Below are 17598 nucleotides of genomic sequence, written 5' to 3'. Positions count from 1 at the left end.
ACTTCTTTTTCTATAAATACCATGTAATGTTTATTTCTTTTTTTTTTTTTGGTTTTTTTCGAGACAGGGTTTCTCTGTATAGCCCTGGCTGTCCTGGAACTCACTCTGTAGACCAAGCTGGCCTCGAACTCAGAAATCCACCTGCCTCCGCCTTCCGAGTGCTGGGATTAAAGGCATGTGCCACCACGCCCGGCGTAATGTTTATTTCTTAAAACTCCTATTTCTATAAATAGGAAAAAGAATAAAGGGGCCTTCTTGCTCCCATCCCCAAATATCAGGACCTGTCCCTGGGAAGGCTAGCACCTACCCAGTCTATCCTGACAGAAGAAAAGCTGCACCGTGCCTGAGCTCCCCAAAATGTAAGCACTTGGGAGATGCAGAGGGGTGGTGTGGACAGTGGCTGCCCTCAAGGCTCTTTATTGGTGTTTTAGAAAGAAAGTCCTCTACCATCAAGGTGAAGACTGGACCGGCAGAAGCAGCACTCTAAGGCTCAATACCAATAAACTTTCTTGAATCTTCGAGTCTCCTGGATCCCCATGGCCTCCATCACGTCTTCTTCTAATGTCTTTAGCCGGGGCACATAAGTTTTTTCTAGAGCATCTTCTACTGATGTGTCCTTGGGGCCATCTGTCAAATCAGAACAAGAGTTTGCCAACTCTCTACTCCTTGGAGTGTTGGGCCTTCCATGTGCTAGGCAAGTGCCCTACCACCAAGCCCTGCCCACATTCCTAGCCCCAGCAACTTAGCTTTTCCTCTCAAACCTCACAGCCCTATGCTCTTCCTGCCCATCCTCAACTTACCAGTCCACGTTTCGGGGACAATACCATCTGCTCTAGGAAATTCAGGTTTCGGGATAATTCTCCCAGATCTTGTGGAGACTCGAACACGTTCTCCTGCCTCAGTAAATCTCCACTGGACCTCAGTGGGTTTCCTGGTGGGTAAGAAAAAAAAGAAATGAATCTTGCTTGGAGCCTGTGTTACCCTGTAACCCAAAAGTGAAGGCAGTGGTTGAGAACCTCTGGGTTTTTGTCTTATCAGGGTTACTGACAGAATTGTATACAAGAAACAGACCTCTGGAGGGCTGGTGAGATGGCTCAGTGGGTAAGAGCATTGACTGCCCTTCCAAAGGTCCTGAGTTCAAATCCCCAGGAACCACATGGTGGCTCACAACCACCTGTAAAGAGACCTGATGCCCTCTTCTGGGGTGTCTGAAGACAGCTACAGTGTACTTACATATAATAAATCTTTTTTTAAAAAAAAAAATTTAACAGACCTCCGAGTTCCAGCATATCCATCACACTCATCTGATGCGCCCCACACCTGTCTGAACTCTCAAGAGTGAGAAGCCCCTTGAGCAGAGGCCCCTAAGCTTGCCTGTCCACAGGATCCACTAGCTTGACCTGGTGATGAAGCAAGGGGGCTTCACTAGCGATCATGGTCCCTCGGTGGTCCTTGGTTCTGCCAATGTAGCGGTAATGCTGTCCAAGAGAAGGCAGATCAGGAAGCAAGTGTGGGGATTTGCCCACGACTGCTTAGCATGTACAGCCCAAGTCCAGTTGTACATCCTGCCCCTCCACCAGTTCCCTGTCTCCCCATGCTGCTCTTTAAGAAAAAGGGAGAGATGGGGAAGACTTTAAGACTCACCGTGTTCAACCCCTCCAGGACAACCCAGTTTCTCTGCCGAACGACTTGGACTACTTTGCCTTGCTTCCCAGCATCCTTGCCTTCTAAGATTTCTACCTGTAGGAAGATGAGACGCAAGGACAAGGGCAGGAAATTGTTGCCCACTAGCGTTCCTGTCCCTCTGTCTTGAAGTCCTTACCATGTCTCCACAGAATAGGTGCCAGTCTTCATCAGAGATGGGCTCTACCACTACTGGGCGCCGCCTGCTCCATGGAGGATTCTTCCTTTTGTCAGCTATGGAACCTGGACGGCTCATTCCATAGCGGTAGTAGGGGGAGAGAGAGGCTTTGGATGCCAAGGCCAGCAGGGCTGAGAGTCGCATAGCTAGATTCGAGAAATCTCACCAGGGAAAGACTCAAAAACTTTGCCAGCTGAGTCAAGAAAAACAAAATGAAGATTTGAACAAGGAAGGAACGTTTGCTTTTTGAGACAGGTTCTCACTATATACCCTTGGCTGACCTAGAACTCACTGTGTAGACAAGGCTGACCTTGAACTCACAAATCCATCTCCTCCTCTCTCCTTCCCTAGTGCCAGGATGAATGGTGTATAGCCATATCAGGCCCAGGACTGTTATTAAAGCACTGACTCTCTTTTGTAGAGGACTTTATCTCACTGACACTCCTCACAGGCTATCTTTACAAATGAGAAAACAAAGGGGTAATGTAACTTTCATCCATGGGGACATCAGTATTCAACCCCCTTCCTCATATATCTGACTTCTAAGTAAAAAATTCATGAGACCAGGGGCTACACTATCTAGCTTGGATTGCTATCTCAGGAGACCTTGGCACTGAAGATACTTAAGACAGTTATTACGTGAGTACATGAACATTAGAGCAGGAGGGACACGGGTAATGGAAGAAAGCACTAGGCCAGCCCACAGGCAAGCAGTCACAAGACAAGTGAATAGTGATAGCAGGGGTAAAAACAGCATACAGGTGGGCCTGGCTCCCTATAAAAGGGACTGTTTGGCCTCAGATCCTCAGACCTTTAGCCCCATCTCCCCTCCACATGTTTCTGACCAGCCTCTTCTCTTTCTGTCTGTCCTTCTCTGTCCCATCTTTCTTCACCTCAACTTCCTTCTCAACTCCCTTCCCATGCCCCCAAATAAACTCTATTCTATACTAGACCCATTGTATGACTGGTACTTTGTCTGGGAGAGATCTCCCCTGCGGTACCGCCTCCCACCACACCTTACCGCGCTCTTGTCTTTATAAAAACATTATCAGTCTGAACTATAATGAGAGACCTACCTGAACGAAACCAACAAAGTAAAAACTCTCGATGTAGAATGCCAGCCTAGCATGCAGTAAGCTTTCTAAAACAGTTGCTACTGGAGTGGTACCATGCTAAATAGCATCTCACAGAAGCGTGACAACAGCGATGAAAAGTTGCCCATAATCTCGTCACGTTTTGGGCTTTGTATGTGTGTGTGGTGCTGCTGATCAAACTTGGGGATTCACATATAACAGGCAAGCATTTTGTATACGTGAACTCCTACTCCTTTTTTATACATTTCAGGATAGAAGATGGGAGCAAAGTCCAGTGTGACCGTGATGCTAGAGAAACACGGGGGCTATTTCTATCTAGATCAAATACATGACTACTAAGCACTAACTACTACCTGACAAGTCGAAACCTGAGAACTCAGGAAGGGATGCAAACATCAAGATCCAGGCAAACCTTGCCCTTTCCTAGCATGCAGCATCACAAGTGTGTATGGGGTGGGGTGGGGGACTGTCTTGCTTGCTTGCTTGCTTGTTTTAAAGACTCCGTTAGGCCCCGGACAGACCCCCACTCCATCTTTCCCTTTGTTTCCCTACACAACCTAGATGCTAGCTAGTGTCACTTCCGTGGTGGGGCTGGCTTTCTTCTCAGTACAAGTCCTCAGGTCACCGCCAAGTAATTCCCTTGACAGACTCACCCAGATCTGCGGATAGCTCCAACCTCCTAGCAAAAGAGAAGCCCAAGCCCCAGTTTAAAACTAGGAAAAGAAATCCCTTCGCTTATCCACCTTCCGACCTTCCCGTCGCTGAGTAGTAGCCTCACCTCCCCGCAACTTTTCTTTCCACGTGCGTTCTCTACGTCCGCAGTCCCCACCCACCGGATTTCTGGGAGATGTAGTTTAACTGCGGAAAGGAAGGCTCAAAACAAAACAAAACCGAAGCGAGCCTCCCAGCGTCTGGGAACTCTAGTCCGTCGCTACAAAATAAGCAGGAAACAGGAAATTTAGCCAACCATAGGAAAACCAGACTGGGAAAGGCATGTCGGGAATTGAAGGCGAAAGATATGCTAATTTGTTGCGTAATTCGTACGCGCCCTTCGTAGAGACCACTGGGAGTTGTAGTTCACAGAGAACATGGCTCCATTTTCTTGGTAGTTATGGCTTCCTATTCAAAGCAAAGGGTATCCATTTCCAGGTGAGATCACCTTTATTTCCTGGCTCTTCTCTACTTGAGGGACCAGGACGCGGCATATTAAAAAACCGCCCCGCCTTTGCGGAGAAAAGAGTGATTATCGGTCCTTCCAATATTAGATTAGTAATCACTCCTGTGAAATGTACTGTAAGATTTCGACGGTGTCCACCTGTCTGTCCTCTGACCATCCGTGGACTGGCAGGCATCCCTACCAAAATTTAGCAGAGAACAGATCTCTTTTATCAGCTCGCTATTTTACTCCACTCACCTTCCTGCTCTGATTAGACTAAGGATGTTTCCTTTCATTCCTGAGTCTGCTGATGACTACGAGCTTTGAAGCGGCTTTCCCCTATAACCCCTCAAGTTTGTAATGTTAGAAACGTCATTAGTGGGCAAACTAACCTCGCCTGGTCTATCCCTAAACCAGCAAGCCAGCAAGCTGAACTTAGAATAAGAGTCCTCTATTTTCTCAGCTGCTTTTGTTTTCTGAAAGTGGTTCATGTAGCCCAGGCTCTCCTCAAACTTGCTAGTTGGCTTCTGCTGTTCCTTCCCAGGTGCGAGAGCTAACCATCAAACCTGGTTTTATATGGTGCTCCAGACTGAACCCAGTCCTAGGGCTTACTGCATGCTCAGTAAACATTTATCTTAAAAGCAGTAATTCTTACCTAAAAGCCTTTTCTTTTTTAAGACAGGTTCTATGAAAACTCTGGCTGTCCTGGAACTCATGCAGACTGGGCTGGCCTAGAGCTCAGATTCCTCACCTGCCTCCAATGCTGGAATTGAAGGTGTGCATCATCAAGACCTTGTCTTTGGACTCAGAAGCTGGCATGTGGCCACCAACCTAACTAGAATTAAGTGGTAACCTCTCCTCCCTAAACTTTGACTTGCTCTTGAAGGTCTAAGACTTTTCTAGAACCAAACTTCTTCCCAACACTTTTAGAGACAGGGGCAAAAGGATTATAAGTTTGAGACCAATAAGATCCTACTTTGCCGGATGTGGTGGCGCACTTGATCCCAGCACTTGGGAGGCAGAGGCAGGCGGATTTCTGAGTTTGAGGCCAGCCTGGTCTATGGTCTACAGAGTGAGTTCCAGGACAGTCAGGGGTACAGAGAAACCTTGTCTTGAAAAACCAAAAAAAAAAAAAAAAAAAAACCAAAAACTCCTACTTCAAAAACAAAACAAAACAAAAAATCAGGAATGGCTACAGCTGAAACTCACCACTTGGAGGAGTCTGTTTAAGGCTCTCCTCCGCTACAGTTAACGTGTGTCCTGGGCTACATGTGACCCTGTCTCCACAAGTCATGTACTTCCCATGACTATACTCCATTTCTCTTTTCTGAAGTACACATGTACAGGGGATTGAATCTCCAACCATCCCTGATATATGTATCTCAGTCTCATGTATACCCCAGGCCGCTCCAAAGCTTGCTGCATATCTGCAGATGACTTTAAAGGATTTTCTTTTAAGTTTCTTGGAGGGACTGGTGAGATGATGGCTCAGTAGGTAAGAGCACTGACTGCTCTTCCAAAGGTCCTCAGTTCAAATCCCTGCAGCCACATGGTGGCTCACAATCACCCGTAATGAGATCTGATGTCCTCTTCTGGAGTGTTTGAAGACAACTATAGTGTACTTATGTGTAAGTCTTTGGGCAGCAGTGAGCAGGGACTGAGTGAGCAGAGTTGACCAGAGCAAGTGAGCAAACCGCAGTGAGTAGAGGTCCTAAATTAAATTCCCAACATCCACATGAAGGCTCACAACCATCTGTACAGCTACAGTGTACTCATATATAAAATAATCTTAAAAAAAAAAAAAGTTCCTTGGGCTGGTCAGATAGCTCAGTGGATAGAGGTTCCTATGCCTGACCTAGGTTCAATCCTGGATTTGTACATGGTGGGAAGAGCAACTGATTCCTGCCAAGTGTCCTTGGTGGCACAACTTCACAAAGTAAAATATAGTAAAACTTTAGATTTGTAATTTGTTTGCATATGTGTATTACGTATGTGCCCGTGCCAAGGGAGGTCAGAAAATGGGTGTTGGATTCCTTGGAACTGAAGTTATGGATGGTTGTGAGCTTTAAACCCAGGTCCTCTGCAAGAACAAGTACTCCTAAACTGTGAGCCAACTCTCCAACTGCTATATAGTCTGGATTTGTTTTTTGTTTTTTAAAGATTTATGTATGAATACACTGTCACTGTCTACAGACACACCAGAAGAGGGCATCAGATCCCGTTACAAATAGTTGTGAGCCACCATGTGGTTGCTGGGAATTGAACTCAGGACCTCTGGAAGAGCAGTCAGTGCTCTTAACACCGAGATTATCTCTCCAGCTCCCTGGATTTCTTAGTTTTATTACAAGTCATTTTTAAAGATTTCTTTACTTGCTGGGATTGAGAATTGGGCCGTTTTTAGTCCTCAGTTCTGAAAAATATTTTGTATTTTGTATATGCTTGAGCGCAGACACCAGTGGCACCACACACCTATGGAGAAGTTATCTTCTGGGGCTGGAGAGATGGCTCAGCGGTTAAGAGCACTGACAGCTCTTCTGTTGGTCCTGAGTTCAAATCCCAGCAACCACATGGTGGCCCACAACCATCCGTAATGAGATCTGCCCTCTTCTGGAGTGTCTGAAGACAGCTACAGTGTACTTACATATAATAAATAAGTCTTAAAAAAAAAAAAGTTATCTTCCAGGAAATCAGGGCTCTCCTTCCACACTCTAGAGGCAAATGATACACGACCAGATGAGTCCCCTGTCTGCATTCTAACTAGCCTAGTAGTTCACCCAGCTTTTTTTTGGACTCTGGAATAGAACTCAGGTAATCTGACTTGTGTGGCAAGCATGAACTGATCCTCCTGCTTCCATCTCCAGAGTATTGGGGAATTTCTGCAAGTGGGGTGTGTGTGTGTTGAGCACACATGGCTGGAGTGGGAGTAAAGTGTTCAGGATGGCCATTTTGTATAGTGCAGGCAGGCCCTGAGCTGAAAGTTCAGATTAGTGCTACCATACCTGGCTTAAAAGACTATTCTCTGGTAAGAAGGCTCAACAGTTAGATCAGTTGCTGTTCTTGCATGGCTTGGGTTTGACTGCCAAAACCCATACAAGAACTTACACTCTCCAGTCCCAGGGGTCCTAAGGCCTCTTCTGACCTCCTCGGGTACCAGGCTTGTATGTGGTACACATATATGTGGACAAAACACTTATAAAACAGCTTAAAATGTATAAAAGTGTTTTAGAACCTCCAAGATGCTTGCAAGGGTAGACTGGATGGTGTGGGCTTTGTAAGCCTGGTGAGGGAATGGAGGCTGAGGTTCCTGCCCCCAATCTGAGGAAGACATCCCTTTCTTCAGTTAACCCAGACACTTGAAAAGAATTAGTCAGAATCAGGATAGTAATCAACAGCTTTATTTTCCTAGAACTCAAATTTTCTATTGTTCTCAGAGCTATACTTCCAAAGCTACAGTCAGCAATTTTTCTTCAGAGCCCAGAGGAGGGATGGGAGTAGAAGACAGAGAAGGAAGAGGGGTCGAAGAGGCTGGAGGACACTTTTCCCTGTATTCTTAGTGGGCTACGAACTGGAGGTGAGAAAACCCCAGAGACCAACTCTGGAAGAACACCAAAGCCCCATGTCCAAAGAGAAAGCCCAACGAATCAGAGGCGCGCCTCTCTCCTAGTGCACCCCAAAAATGGGTCAGTAGTGGGGAGAAAGGAGCAGAAAGGGGAGCACACAAAGGGGCGGGTGAACTTTTTTTCCTTTTTTTTTCTTTTGTGGGTTGGGTTTTTTTTTTCTTTTTGGTAATTTTCTTTTATTAAAAACATTTCCTAAAAAAATGGTCTTTTCCTTTATGTCTGGGTGAAATATCTGACTACAGGCTGGCCTCGAGCATTGGGAAGTAAATGAAGGCAGCAGGTCTCCCCAGGTTATCATTTCTGCCCTGAGATCTAAACAGACATTTCCTCAATGCAAATCAGTTGATAGATTCTTNAGCTCTCAGCTCCTCCAGGTCCTAGGCCCAAACTTGGAAACCTCAAAGTCTAGATGTTAAAACTGCAATTCCTTGAACCCTGGGGTCAGGGGGATAAGTGTTCCAAAAAATCAACAAGGATTTATATATGGATGGTAGTCACTCTCCCACAGTGTCCCGTTTCTTGAATGTGGGCAGATGGGAAAATAGGTGTGGGGGCTGGGCTCAGGTAGACGATGCCATCCATGAACCCACCCACACTCCTTTATATTCTTTCACCTCCACTCCTGCCTCCAACCCACCTCAAAGGTCTAGAATGCCTTCAGCAGGGCAGAGGTGTCAAGAGGTGGAAACAGCAGCCTAGACCCCAGCAGAAACCCTGGGAAACAAATGTAAGGAGATACAAAGGCCTCATCTCATCCTGGGACACAGGGTGTGTATAGGAAGGGAGCTGGAGGCGAGGGCCAAGACACTCTCCAGGAGTGGGCTTAAAGGAGAGAGTGAGGGAGGGAGTAGGGTGAGTAGGGTGGGAAAGGGTTCCCAGTTTGCAGGCCATGGCCAGTTTCCCCAGTAGCACCCAGACAGCAGCAGGAACGGGGCAGGGGCTCCTCTTGAAACATTGGTGGCTACAGGCTGCAGGGGAGGGTGGGAGGGGAGAAGGGTTAATGGTGTGACCCTGGCCTGGCCTTACCCCAGCCAGTGCAGGTCTCTAGGGAGAGCCCACCCAGCCTCCAATAAGGCTGACCACTGCAGGCCATTCTCTACGTCCTCTTCTCCACCTCCTCCTCCTCTCTGTTAGTAGCTAGGCCCTCCCAGCCCACTGCCAGGGAAGCTGGCTCACCTCTCATTGTCTCTGACACCCTGGGCTTCAGCCTCTTCCTTGGCAGCCTCCTCCTCCCCCTCTTCTTCCTCTGCAGGAGGTCCCTGGCCCGAGTCTGGCTCAGAGGGGGTGCTGTTCTTCTCCGTCTCTACAGGCAGGGGCCTCTCACCCTCCAAGGCGGCTATCTCCTTGTCCTCCTCCTCATGGTCCCCTGACTCCTTGGGACGTTTAGGGGAGTCCTAGGCAGGTATCAGGGGACATGAAGTGAGGCTAGAGACAGAGAACATCAACAGCTCATTTCCCTGTGCTTCCACCCCTCCTCAGGGTCTCGGGGTGACATTCATTGTCCCATTATCCTCTTCTATTCTCCTCTTGCAAATGGATTCCCAGAGACCAGGAGCTGGATTTATACTTCAGACCCTGGGCTGCAAGACAGAGCTCAAAAGTGCCAAAGAGCACATGCTGGCATTTACCTCCAACACATCCCCTGCTCTCCTCTTCAGCGTGGCCTTTTCGTTCTTCTCCTTGGCTGGCTCATCGATGACCAGTTTCCCTTCTTCGTCGCTGCTGCCCTCTGCATTGCCCTTCTTATCACCGTCACCCTCATGGGCTTCCGGCTCCACCTCGGGCTCTGCCGCACAACTCTTTTTCTGGGAGGACTGTGGTGGAGACATCAGAGGCTGAGCGGTATCAGAGGCTAGCCCCTCCCAACCACCCCCTCCGACACTCACTCCTTCTTTTGCCCACCTTTCCCCCACCCCCACCCAGGTGCCCAGTCTCACAAGTGATTTGAGACCCACCTCTGTTGGATTAGCCCTGGGGTTAACCCACAGGCCGGGCAGGCAGGGCTCTGTGCAGGAGGGGGGAGGGCTGGAGCGGGAGGCAAAACCTCGGGTCAACTTCTCCCAAAGGGACATGGGACCCGTTCCCCACGACCCCCGCTCCCCCTGCCCTCCCGCCTTGTCCTGCCCGGCTCACAAGAACCTCCTCTTGGAAGGCTGTGTCCTCTTACTAATGATGGGCCCAATAAAGGCCTGCCCCACTTACCGCCTTCATCCTGTTCTCGCCCTCAAAACCATTGACAGTGGCCCCTAACTGTAAGTCACCCCACACCCCCCAGCCCCTCTTGCAGAAGTCCCATCTCTACCACCCCAAAGGCCCTGATATTCTGAAGACTAAGCATTGCCTCTGGGCAAGGCTCCCAGAGCCCACAACACACCTGCTATCCAGCGGGTTGCAGGAACAACTAACTGCTCACCTGGTAGCCAGAGGCCTTGACTGTAGGGTTGTTCTCGATCTCCCACAGCCCCTCGCTGAACCCTTTCCTCTTGTTGGGCTTGCCAAACTTCTCCTTGGATTCCTCATAAGGGAAGAGGTCTTTGGGGCCCAGGAATGCCCTGGATAGGAGATAGGAGACTGTGCTTTCAAGCTCCAAGATGCCCCCAAACTAAACAGCCAAACATGAACAAGTGATACCATCACCCCGTCACCACACTTGTGTTCCCATGGTGTGCCACCTGCAGCACTGGCCCCTCACTCACGTCTCATGGGTCCCAAAAAAAAAGACTTGGTATTTGTTGGCTGTTGACTTCACTGCAGCCTCAGGCATCTCATCAATCTGGGACAAGAAAGGGAGAACAAATGTGAGCTAGAGTCCCAGGCTTTTCAGTCTGGGGCAGGACGACCACCTATCCATTTGTATACAGCCAGACAGCAGGGCTCCAGAGACTACCCAATTTGTAAAATATTTCTAGTAGTACAATTTGTCCAAATTGAGTTAGATAGAAAAGCCCAACAAACCCAAGACTAATTCCCTCCCTTTTACCAGAGACTATCTTCCCCAATCTTGGCCAATCCCAAGACCAATGCTGTCACTTCTTTATATATTGAGACAGTGCCTTGCTATGAAACCCAGGCTGGCCTCCAACTCCAGATCCTCCTGCCTCAGACTTACTACAGACCCATGCCAACATACCCATCGCCAATTATGAGAAGTCAATCAAAGCTCTTTACCTCTTCCAATGCCTCTCATGATCAGGGCCCTCTTCAATGCCTAGCTTGCCAACCTCAACCTTGCCTTGCCCCCATCATGCTGCCCAGAAACCTTCATTTCTTACCTGTCAACCCCACCCCCACAACACACTGATCAAATATTAACAGTTCCAATCTTTTCATTTTGGAGACAGGGTTTCTTTAACTCTGGTTATTCTAGAGCTAGCTCTTTTTTTAAAAAATATTTATTTTACGTATATGAGCACTTTATCTGCATGTACACCTTCATGTCAGAATTGGGCATCAGACTCACTACAGATGGCTATGAGCCAGCATGTGGTTCTGGGAACTGAACTAAGGTCCTCTGAAAGAGCAGTCAGTGCTCTTAACTCCTGAGCCGTCTCTCCAGCCCTGTATCTAGCTTTTTAGACTAGATTGGCCTTGATCTCCATCTTCTGCCTCCTGAATAGATTAAAAGTATGTGCCAACACTGCCCAACTACAGTTCCAATTTTACAAATACATCTTATTACTTGCTTGATATTCATATGGACTATCTGTATGTGTGTGTGTGTGGGGAGGTCTTCACCATATAGTTTAGGCTAGTAGTAGTACACACCACACCCGCTCAGGCCTGCTTTCATCTCCAACACAAAGCAGAAATGCAGTATTTGCTAAATCAGTCAGGCCTGATGGTACAGGTCTGAAATCTTAACAGGCAATGTGGTGCATGCCTTCAGTCTCAGCACTTGGGAGCAGATTCCTGGGTGAGTTCAAGGCCAGTCTGGTATACTTACAAGGACAGCGAGAACTACAAAGGGAGACCCTGTCTGAAACTAAACAAACTACCAACCCCCACCACTAAAATAAGTCAGTAACTATGAAATCCTAAGCAATGTGGAAGGCTGAGGGGGGAGGCTCATGAGTTCAGTTAGCCTGGGTAACTTAGCAAGATTTCACAAAAAACAAATATTGAATCTATGGACATTAAAAGATTGCTCTGATTAAAGTGACAAGACAACCAAACACAACCCTCCTCCTTGGCTCTAAAAGACTTCTGTGAACAACTATGAAAAAGCCAGTAAAATCAGTCAAGTCATTTTACAGGAGACTGTGCCCTGAGAAGACATGCCTTTCCCAAGATAACATGGCACATTCTAATAAGGACCAGATTCAGGCCTAGTCTCTCAAGGGAAGAAGGGGGAGGGGCTATTTTTATGTGTGTGGATCTTTTCCAGCATTACTTCTGTGCACCTCATGAGTGCCTGAGGAGGCCAGAAGAGGGTCTTGGATTCCCTGGGACTGGAGTTACAAATGGTTGTGAGCTGCCATCTGGGTGCTGGGAATAGAATCCCAGGTCCTCAGCAAGACCAGCCAGTACTCTAACCATGGAGGCATCTTTTCAACCTAGGCCGAATTTCTTGAGGCAATCCCTTGCCCCAGGAGGAATTCTGCAGTAAAGGAAGCAAGTGCTGAGATCTAAGGTCAAGTTTGAAATCAACAGAGAGTAACTGCAAGTCCAGGCCATGCCAAGCTGTTGGTGTGAAAACTACAACTCCCAACAATCCTTGCAACAGCCCCAGATACCCGCCCTTCTCCCAGAGGCCAAGTAGCCATGTTGACTGGGGCTGCAGACCCAGGCCTGAGAAAAAGACCAAAGCAGTGATTAGAGATAAAGGGTGCACTGGGTGAACAGGGAGGCTGAGTGAGTAGAATGAGCTAAGTGGCATGACTCGGAAGGCCACCTTGCCCCAGACTTGGAGGTCTTTAGGCTTCTGAGTCCCTCCCCCTTGCCCCGTGGCCTCTGGGGACTTCGGTCCAGCCCCGCCCCCTCAGAAGGCAAAACTCAACTAGGCCCAGCCCAACAATCAGGAGATGCTGGGGTGTGGGAACCTGATGGAAGGGCAGGCACTTCCCCAACAAACGTGTTCCCCATCACCATGACAACTCAACCCCGCCCCCGGGGCCACTCAGCAACTAGGAATGTGACCGCCCCTCCCCCAGGCCTTCCATCCAGGATTGGGGAGGAGGGGACACTAAACAACGCACCCCACCCCCCAAGTCCGTAGTCTGGCATGCAGGTCCTGGGCTGTATTTGAAACTAAGCTAGGACAGGAAGGCAGGTGGGGGTAGGGGTATGCTCTAAGGGGTGGGGACTGGGAGGACCAGGACAAGCTACCTGGCTCCAGTTCTCAGAGGGCATTAGCAAAACTAAAATAAGGCCCTCTAGAGCCTAAGAGATCCCAGGAGACAGTGGTTAAAAAAGACTCTCCTGTAGGCCTCTCTGGGGTGAAAGGCCTGACACCTATGCCTGGAGGGGGGAGGCTCAAACTAAAGTGCTGGAGAGCCCATCCCCAGCCAGGGTATTTATCACTGTACTTTTAACCTGGTAATACACGTGAAGTGAAAAGGGAGAGGTGGACTCCAAAGGAAATGAGGGGGGGGGGGGTTTAGGCTCGAGGCTCTCCAAGAACACAGGCTGCAACAACTGGGTATCCCAACTTCCCATGGAGAGCAAACAAACACATCTAAACCGTGCGGCAGGAGACCCAGGAGGCCCCTAGCTGCCCAGACACTGGACGTAATGAGACTCACCAACTCCATCTGCCCTGCCAACTTCCTGCTACAGAAAGGTTGGGTGTGGGCAGATGAGCTTCCTCCTGAAGAGCTGAAGAGGCTCATTCCCTAACTATCCTAACCCTATTCATCTTACAGTAGATGCATCAGGTAGGGTTGGGGGATGGGAGTGCTTTGCAGCCCCCTCTCCCACAAAACAGGAAAAGTCAACTATGTGGCAGCATCCCCACCACTCAAGCTATGAAGGAACTCTTTCCTGGCACTTGTCTGTGAAGAGCAGTTCTTCTAAGGTGAGGCTATTAAATCTCAAAGAAGCTCTCTACCTCAATCTGTCTCCTAGGTGGTGCCCTTTCTCTATATCCACAGTTACTAAACTCAGTGAGTCAAAGAAAAGGGAATCAGGGTGGGGCCAGATGTGCTGGGGACCCTACCACACTTCCTCCTCTAGCCAACTGGAGACTCTGAAACTTCTTAACCATTTGGGCTCGCTCCTCTGCCTGCCTCCGTCAGATAGGCTTCAGGCACTAGCAATCCCGTCCTGTTAAGGGTAGAATCCTTTGAAGCCATTTGAAGTGTTCAGGGGAGCAGGGAGAACTGAACACCAGGCCCACACCACTCAGAACCCAAACAGGTCTAAGATCAGGCATTTAGGCTGGGCAGTGGTGGCGCACGCCTTTGATCCCAGTACTTGGGAGGCAGAGGTAGGCAAATTTCCAGGTTTGAGGCCAGCCTGGTCTACAGAGTGAGTTCTACAACAGAGAAACCCTGTCTCAAGGGTAAAAAAAAAAAGGGGGGGGGGTCAGGCATTTAGGAAGACTAGGGAAAGATAAGAACATACTAACTGACCATCATACCTAGGGCCAGACTGATTTGACCTAGGAAAACTGGAATGTCCAGGATAGCAGGAAGCTCAGAGATTTGGGCTAGGGAGTGTAGAAAGCCCAAGGGCAGAAAAGGTGAGGGGGCAGAGGGAAAAGGAAGGCTCTAGGATGCTCAGGAATGAGGAACAGTCCTCTCCAGGACTGGGGGGAGAGGGATCTCAGGGCTGGGGCTGTTTGTTCACTGTTAATTGCCTGGAGATCCTCCAGGAAGTTAGACCGGAAGAAGAGAGAAGATGGATTCATAATACATTCTTCTAGTCCGGTCCTGCTATCATGTAGCCCCTATGACTTCAATCTCCAACCCTGGACCCTTTCAGTCTTTTTCCTGTCACCCATGTCCCCTAGCAGTAGCTAGGTTCAAGTGGTGGCCTGAAGTGGCTGGGGATTCTGGTTACACCCTGGAGCAGCCACCAGGCCTCCTCCTCCGACTCAGGAAAAAGCTAAGACAGGTTCTAAGGAATTGGGGTGGGAAGGTTTTATCCTTTTGGGAGTCAAGGGGAATGTCTTAGAGGTGATAGCCTGACATAGCCCTCTTAAGTGTCACAATGAAGCCAAGTGTTAGGGTGTCTCTTCTTTACAACTTCATCTCAAAGGTCCAGGCTTCAATAGAGAAAGAAATTGCCTCTCTCTCCTGCCCATCTGTCCTAGACACCCATAATGAAAAGAAATGGGCCGGGCGTGGTGGCACACGCCTTTAATCCCAGCACTTGGGAGGCAGAGCCAGGAGAATTTCTGAGTTCGAGGCCAGCCTGGTCTACAAAGTGAGTCCCAGGACAGCCAGAGCTATACCGAGAAACCCTGTCTCGAAAAACAAAACAAAACAAAAAAAACAAAAACGAAAAGAAATGGATGGTATATCTACTCCAAGAGATATCCTCTACCCAAGGGACACCAAAATCAGAGGGACTTGTTAATGGGGCCCCAAAACTCAGGGAATAAGACATACCAGAAGGTTCTGTAAATCGACATTCCATAACTACTTCTCTTTCCTCAGACATAGCTTACCTCTGAACTTTGTCTCACCCTCAGCAGGGAGAAGCAGTGGAGACCTGGGTCCAGTTCTTGCCCTGCCTACCAGTGCCTTGGCATGTGGACCAAGAAGCCCATGGATCAGAGGGTACATGGTAAAGTACATGAGTGTTTACATGACACACACACATATATACAACGCCTAGCTTCAGTCAGGCCCTTGAGGCCCTTCTAAGCTTCTGTGAAGAGTCTGGCCTCTCTGCACTGCACTCCCAGGCCAGACCCAGGCCTTATTTAACCCATTTTAAAGTTTCAGTGAGCAAGGAGTGTAGGCAAGTGGGATAGAACATGCTCCTTGAGATGAAGGGAGAAAGAATATGGAGGGCCACTTAAGTTTTCTCAAAGATCAAGGTGGCCTGACACCCTGAATAGGAACGAAGACATCATGGAGCCTCAGACAGATGAAGTCAGCCATACTGTAAAATTCACAAGGCAATCCGGTTTGAGACCCCTCCCTCCAGGCCTTTCTGCCCTAGGATTTCATTTACACAAGTTCCACACCCTAAGGGGCTGAGTCATGCCCTCACTCGGTACCAAGGGCCCCCTCTACACTCTTTGAAAAATTCTCAGAAGCAACCCTCCCCCCACCACACAAACACACACACACACACACACACAGGCACACAACCTTTTCCTGGGAGGGAAGGTGATAAACACAGCAGGCTTTCTGCCCCACCCTCCCACCTGGCCAGGTGCTGGAATGGGGAAGGCCCTTCTCTTGGCGGGTTCAAACAACCACATGGCTGACACGGGCCTCCCTGGCTGGAGACGCTCACTAATGGGAAGTCGAGGAAACTGCAGCGTTCCACAATCCCCAACACCTCGCTAAGGTCGTCTGTACTGGATTTCCCAAGCACACGGGGGCCCTGATGCCTCCAGTTCCAAGTCTGAGTTGGAGACATATGGAGGGATGTTCTTGTAGAGCTGGGGGCTAAACCGGTTATGGCAGAGTCACCAGGCCAGGCAGACCATTTCTAAGTAAGTCGTCCCCGAACATTCCACGACCCTTCCAACTTCAGAGTTCCTACCAAAATGCTCCAACAAAGTTTGTGAGTCGCCAACTCTACATCCACCTAACTAACCCTCTGTGGACTGGGACCCTTCGCACCCGTTCGTCCAGCCAGAGAAACCTGAACTGGAGGCAACTACCGATGGAGACTCGGGGCTCAAGCGGGGCTCCGCGAAGGGGTTGGGACTCGCGGCGAAGAAGCGACACACCATCGGGCCGCTCCCCCCACCGTGAGCCCGAAGCCTCGGCCGCTATGACGGAGGGGTGAGGGCGAACTGAGCACGCGGCGCTGCCCGCCAGGTGCCGGCCCCGGTCGCCTCCGTTATGTAAGCGGTGGTGGGCTCCCGCCAGACGGAGCAGGCCTGGCACCCCTGCCCCTCCGCCCGCTCCGCGCTCGGCGGCCGTGCCCTCCCGAGCGTTATGCAACCCGCAGCAGGGCCCGCGACGGCCGCGCCACTCACCCGGGCCGGCCAGTGCGGGTATCCCTTCATCTTCGCAAACACCAGGTCCCCGCACTTGTACTCTTTCTGCCGGTTGGATCGCGACATGGCGGGGCCGCGGGCGCCCCGGGCTCCGCGCCGAGCCGGGAAGCGCGAGCCCAAGTTTGCGCGTGAGGCGGTTGCGGCGCCGCTGCGCTCCGGCCCTCGCGCGGCCCCCGCCTCGATGCCGGCCCCCGACGCGAGCTCCGGAGCAGCCACGGCGTCTGCGCCCGCGCGCCGCTCGGACGGGTCCGGGCGCGGTGGGCAACGCTTGACTCCGGGAGCGCACGCTCGTGCGGTTGTTTGGGTTTGAAATTCAATTGCTCCCTCCTCGGCGCGAGCGAGGCCGCTTCCTCCACCCCCCGCGGCCCACTCCTCCCCTCGCGCTCCCGCCCGCGGCGGTTCGATGCGCGCAGCCAATCGACGCCTACGGCCTGCCCGGGCCTCACGCCCAACCTGGAGGCCGCCAGGCGGGGCTCAGAGGCACAGGCCTGAAGAGCCGAGTGCCGAGCGCGCCGAGCGGGCTTTGTGTGCGGGCGGGTGGTGGGTGCCAGCCCAAAAGGAGCTGGCGCCTGCTGGACAGGCTGCACGTGCCCCTCCCCGGGCTCCGCCGAGCGCCCTGGCCAGGCGGGGCCTACTGTGGCCTGCCTTGCGCTCTGTCCCTCTACCACGTGCCTTGTCCCAACCCACGTATTTGCTCTGCGCCTCTGACTTCTAACTAGTTAGACCGCCAAGGCAAGACGTGT

General features: G+C 50.3%; 2 protein-coding genes across 6 annotated transcripts; both read right to left on the bottom strand.

The window, feature by feature from the left end:
- Positions 1–212: 212 nt before the first annotated feature.
- Mrpl24 (mitochondrial ribosomal protein L24) lies at positions 213–3934 on the bottom strand. 4 transcript variants are annotated; one of them, XM_029537547.1, is made up of 7 exons: positions 3734–3913; positions 3609–3634; positions 1823–2054; positions 1645–1740; positions 1375–1478; positions 801–931; positions 213–627 (listed from the first exon to the last, which is right to left on the bottom strand). In XM_029537547.1, exons 3-7 carry the CDS (start codon positions 2003–2005, stop codon positions 491–493), a joined length of 651 nt encoding a protein of 216 aa, XP_029393407.1. In that variant the 5' UTR covers positions 2006–2054; positions 3609–3634; positions 3734–3913; the 3' UTR covers positions 213–490. The 4 variants fall into 4 exon arrangements, with proteins under 4 accessions (XP_029393407.1, XP_021051733.1, XP_021051732.1 ...); XM_021196074.2 differs by lacking the exon at positions 3609–3634 and having other exon boundaries at positions 3789–3913; XM_021196073.2 differs by having other exon boundaries at positions 214–627; positions 3609–3934.
- A 3550-nt stretch (positions 3935–7484) lies between these two features.
- Hdgf (heparin binding growth factor) lies at positions 7485–17248 on the bottom strand. 2 transcript variants are annotated; one of them, XM_021196069.2, is made up of 6 exons: positions 16835–17248; positions 10428–10504; positions 10145–10283; positions 9360–9545; positions 8908–9125; positions 7485–8699 (listed from the first exon to the last, which is right to left on the bottom strand). In XM_021196069.2, exons 1-6 carry the CDS (start codon positions 16919–16921, stop codon positions 8693–8695), a joined length of 714 nt encoding a protein of 237 aa, XP_021051728.1. In that variant the 5' UTR covers positions 16922–17248; the 3' UTR covers positions 7485–8692. The 2 variants fall into 2 exon arrangements, with proteins under 2 accessions (XP_021051728.1, XP_029393406.1); XM_029537546.1 differs by lacking the exon at positions 16835–17248 and adding an exon at positions 16473–16695.
- Between the last annotated feature and the right edge of the window lie 350 nt (positions 17249–17598).

This window comes from Mus pahari, chromosome 4, assembly GCF_900095145.1.
Source record: "Mus pahari chromosome 4, PAHARI_EIJ_v1.1, whole genome shotgun sequence".
NCBI lineage: Eukaryota > Metazoa > Chordata > Mammalia > Rodentia > Muridae > Mus > Mus pahari.
Note: the sequence above shows the minus strand (reverse complement) of the source record. Positions and strands in the feature narration are given on the sequence as shown.

Coding starts and splice junctions, on each gene's coding strand:
- Mrpl24 (XM_021196073.2), bottom strand. CDS start 2,005: ATGCGACTCTCAGCCCTGCTGGCCTTGGCATCCAAAGCCTCTCTCTCC. Junction 932..1,374: donor CTAGTGGATCCTGTGGACAG/GCAAGCTTAGGG, acceptor CTTACCCACCAG/GAAACCCACTGAGGTCCAGT. Junction 628..800: donor TGTCCCCGAAACGTGGACTG/GTAAGTTGAGGA, acceptor CTGATTTGACAG/ATGGCCCCAAGGACACATCA.
- Hdgf (XM_021196069.2), bottom strand. CDS start 16,921: ATGTCGCGATCCAACCGGCAGAAAGAGTACAAGTGCGGGGACCTGGTG. Junction 10,505..16,834: donor ACCCGCACTGGCCGGCCCGG/GTGAGTGGCGCG, acceptor TTCTTGTCCCAG/ATTGATGAGATGCCTGAGGC. Junction 9,126..9,359: donor GAGCAGGGGATGTGTTGGAG/GTAAATGCCAGC, acceptor ATACCTGCCTAG/GACTCCCCTAAACGTCCCAA.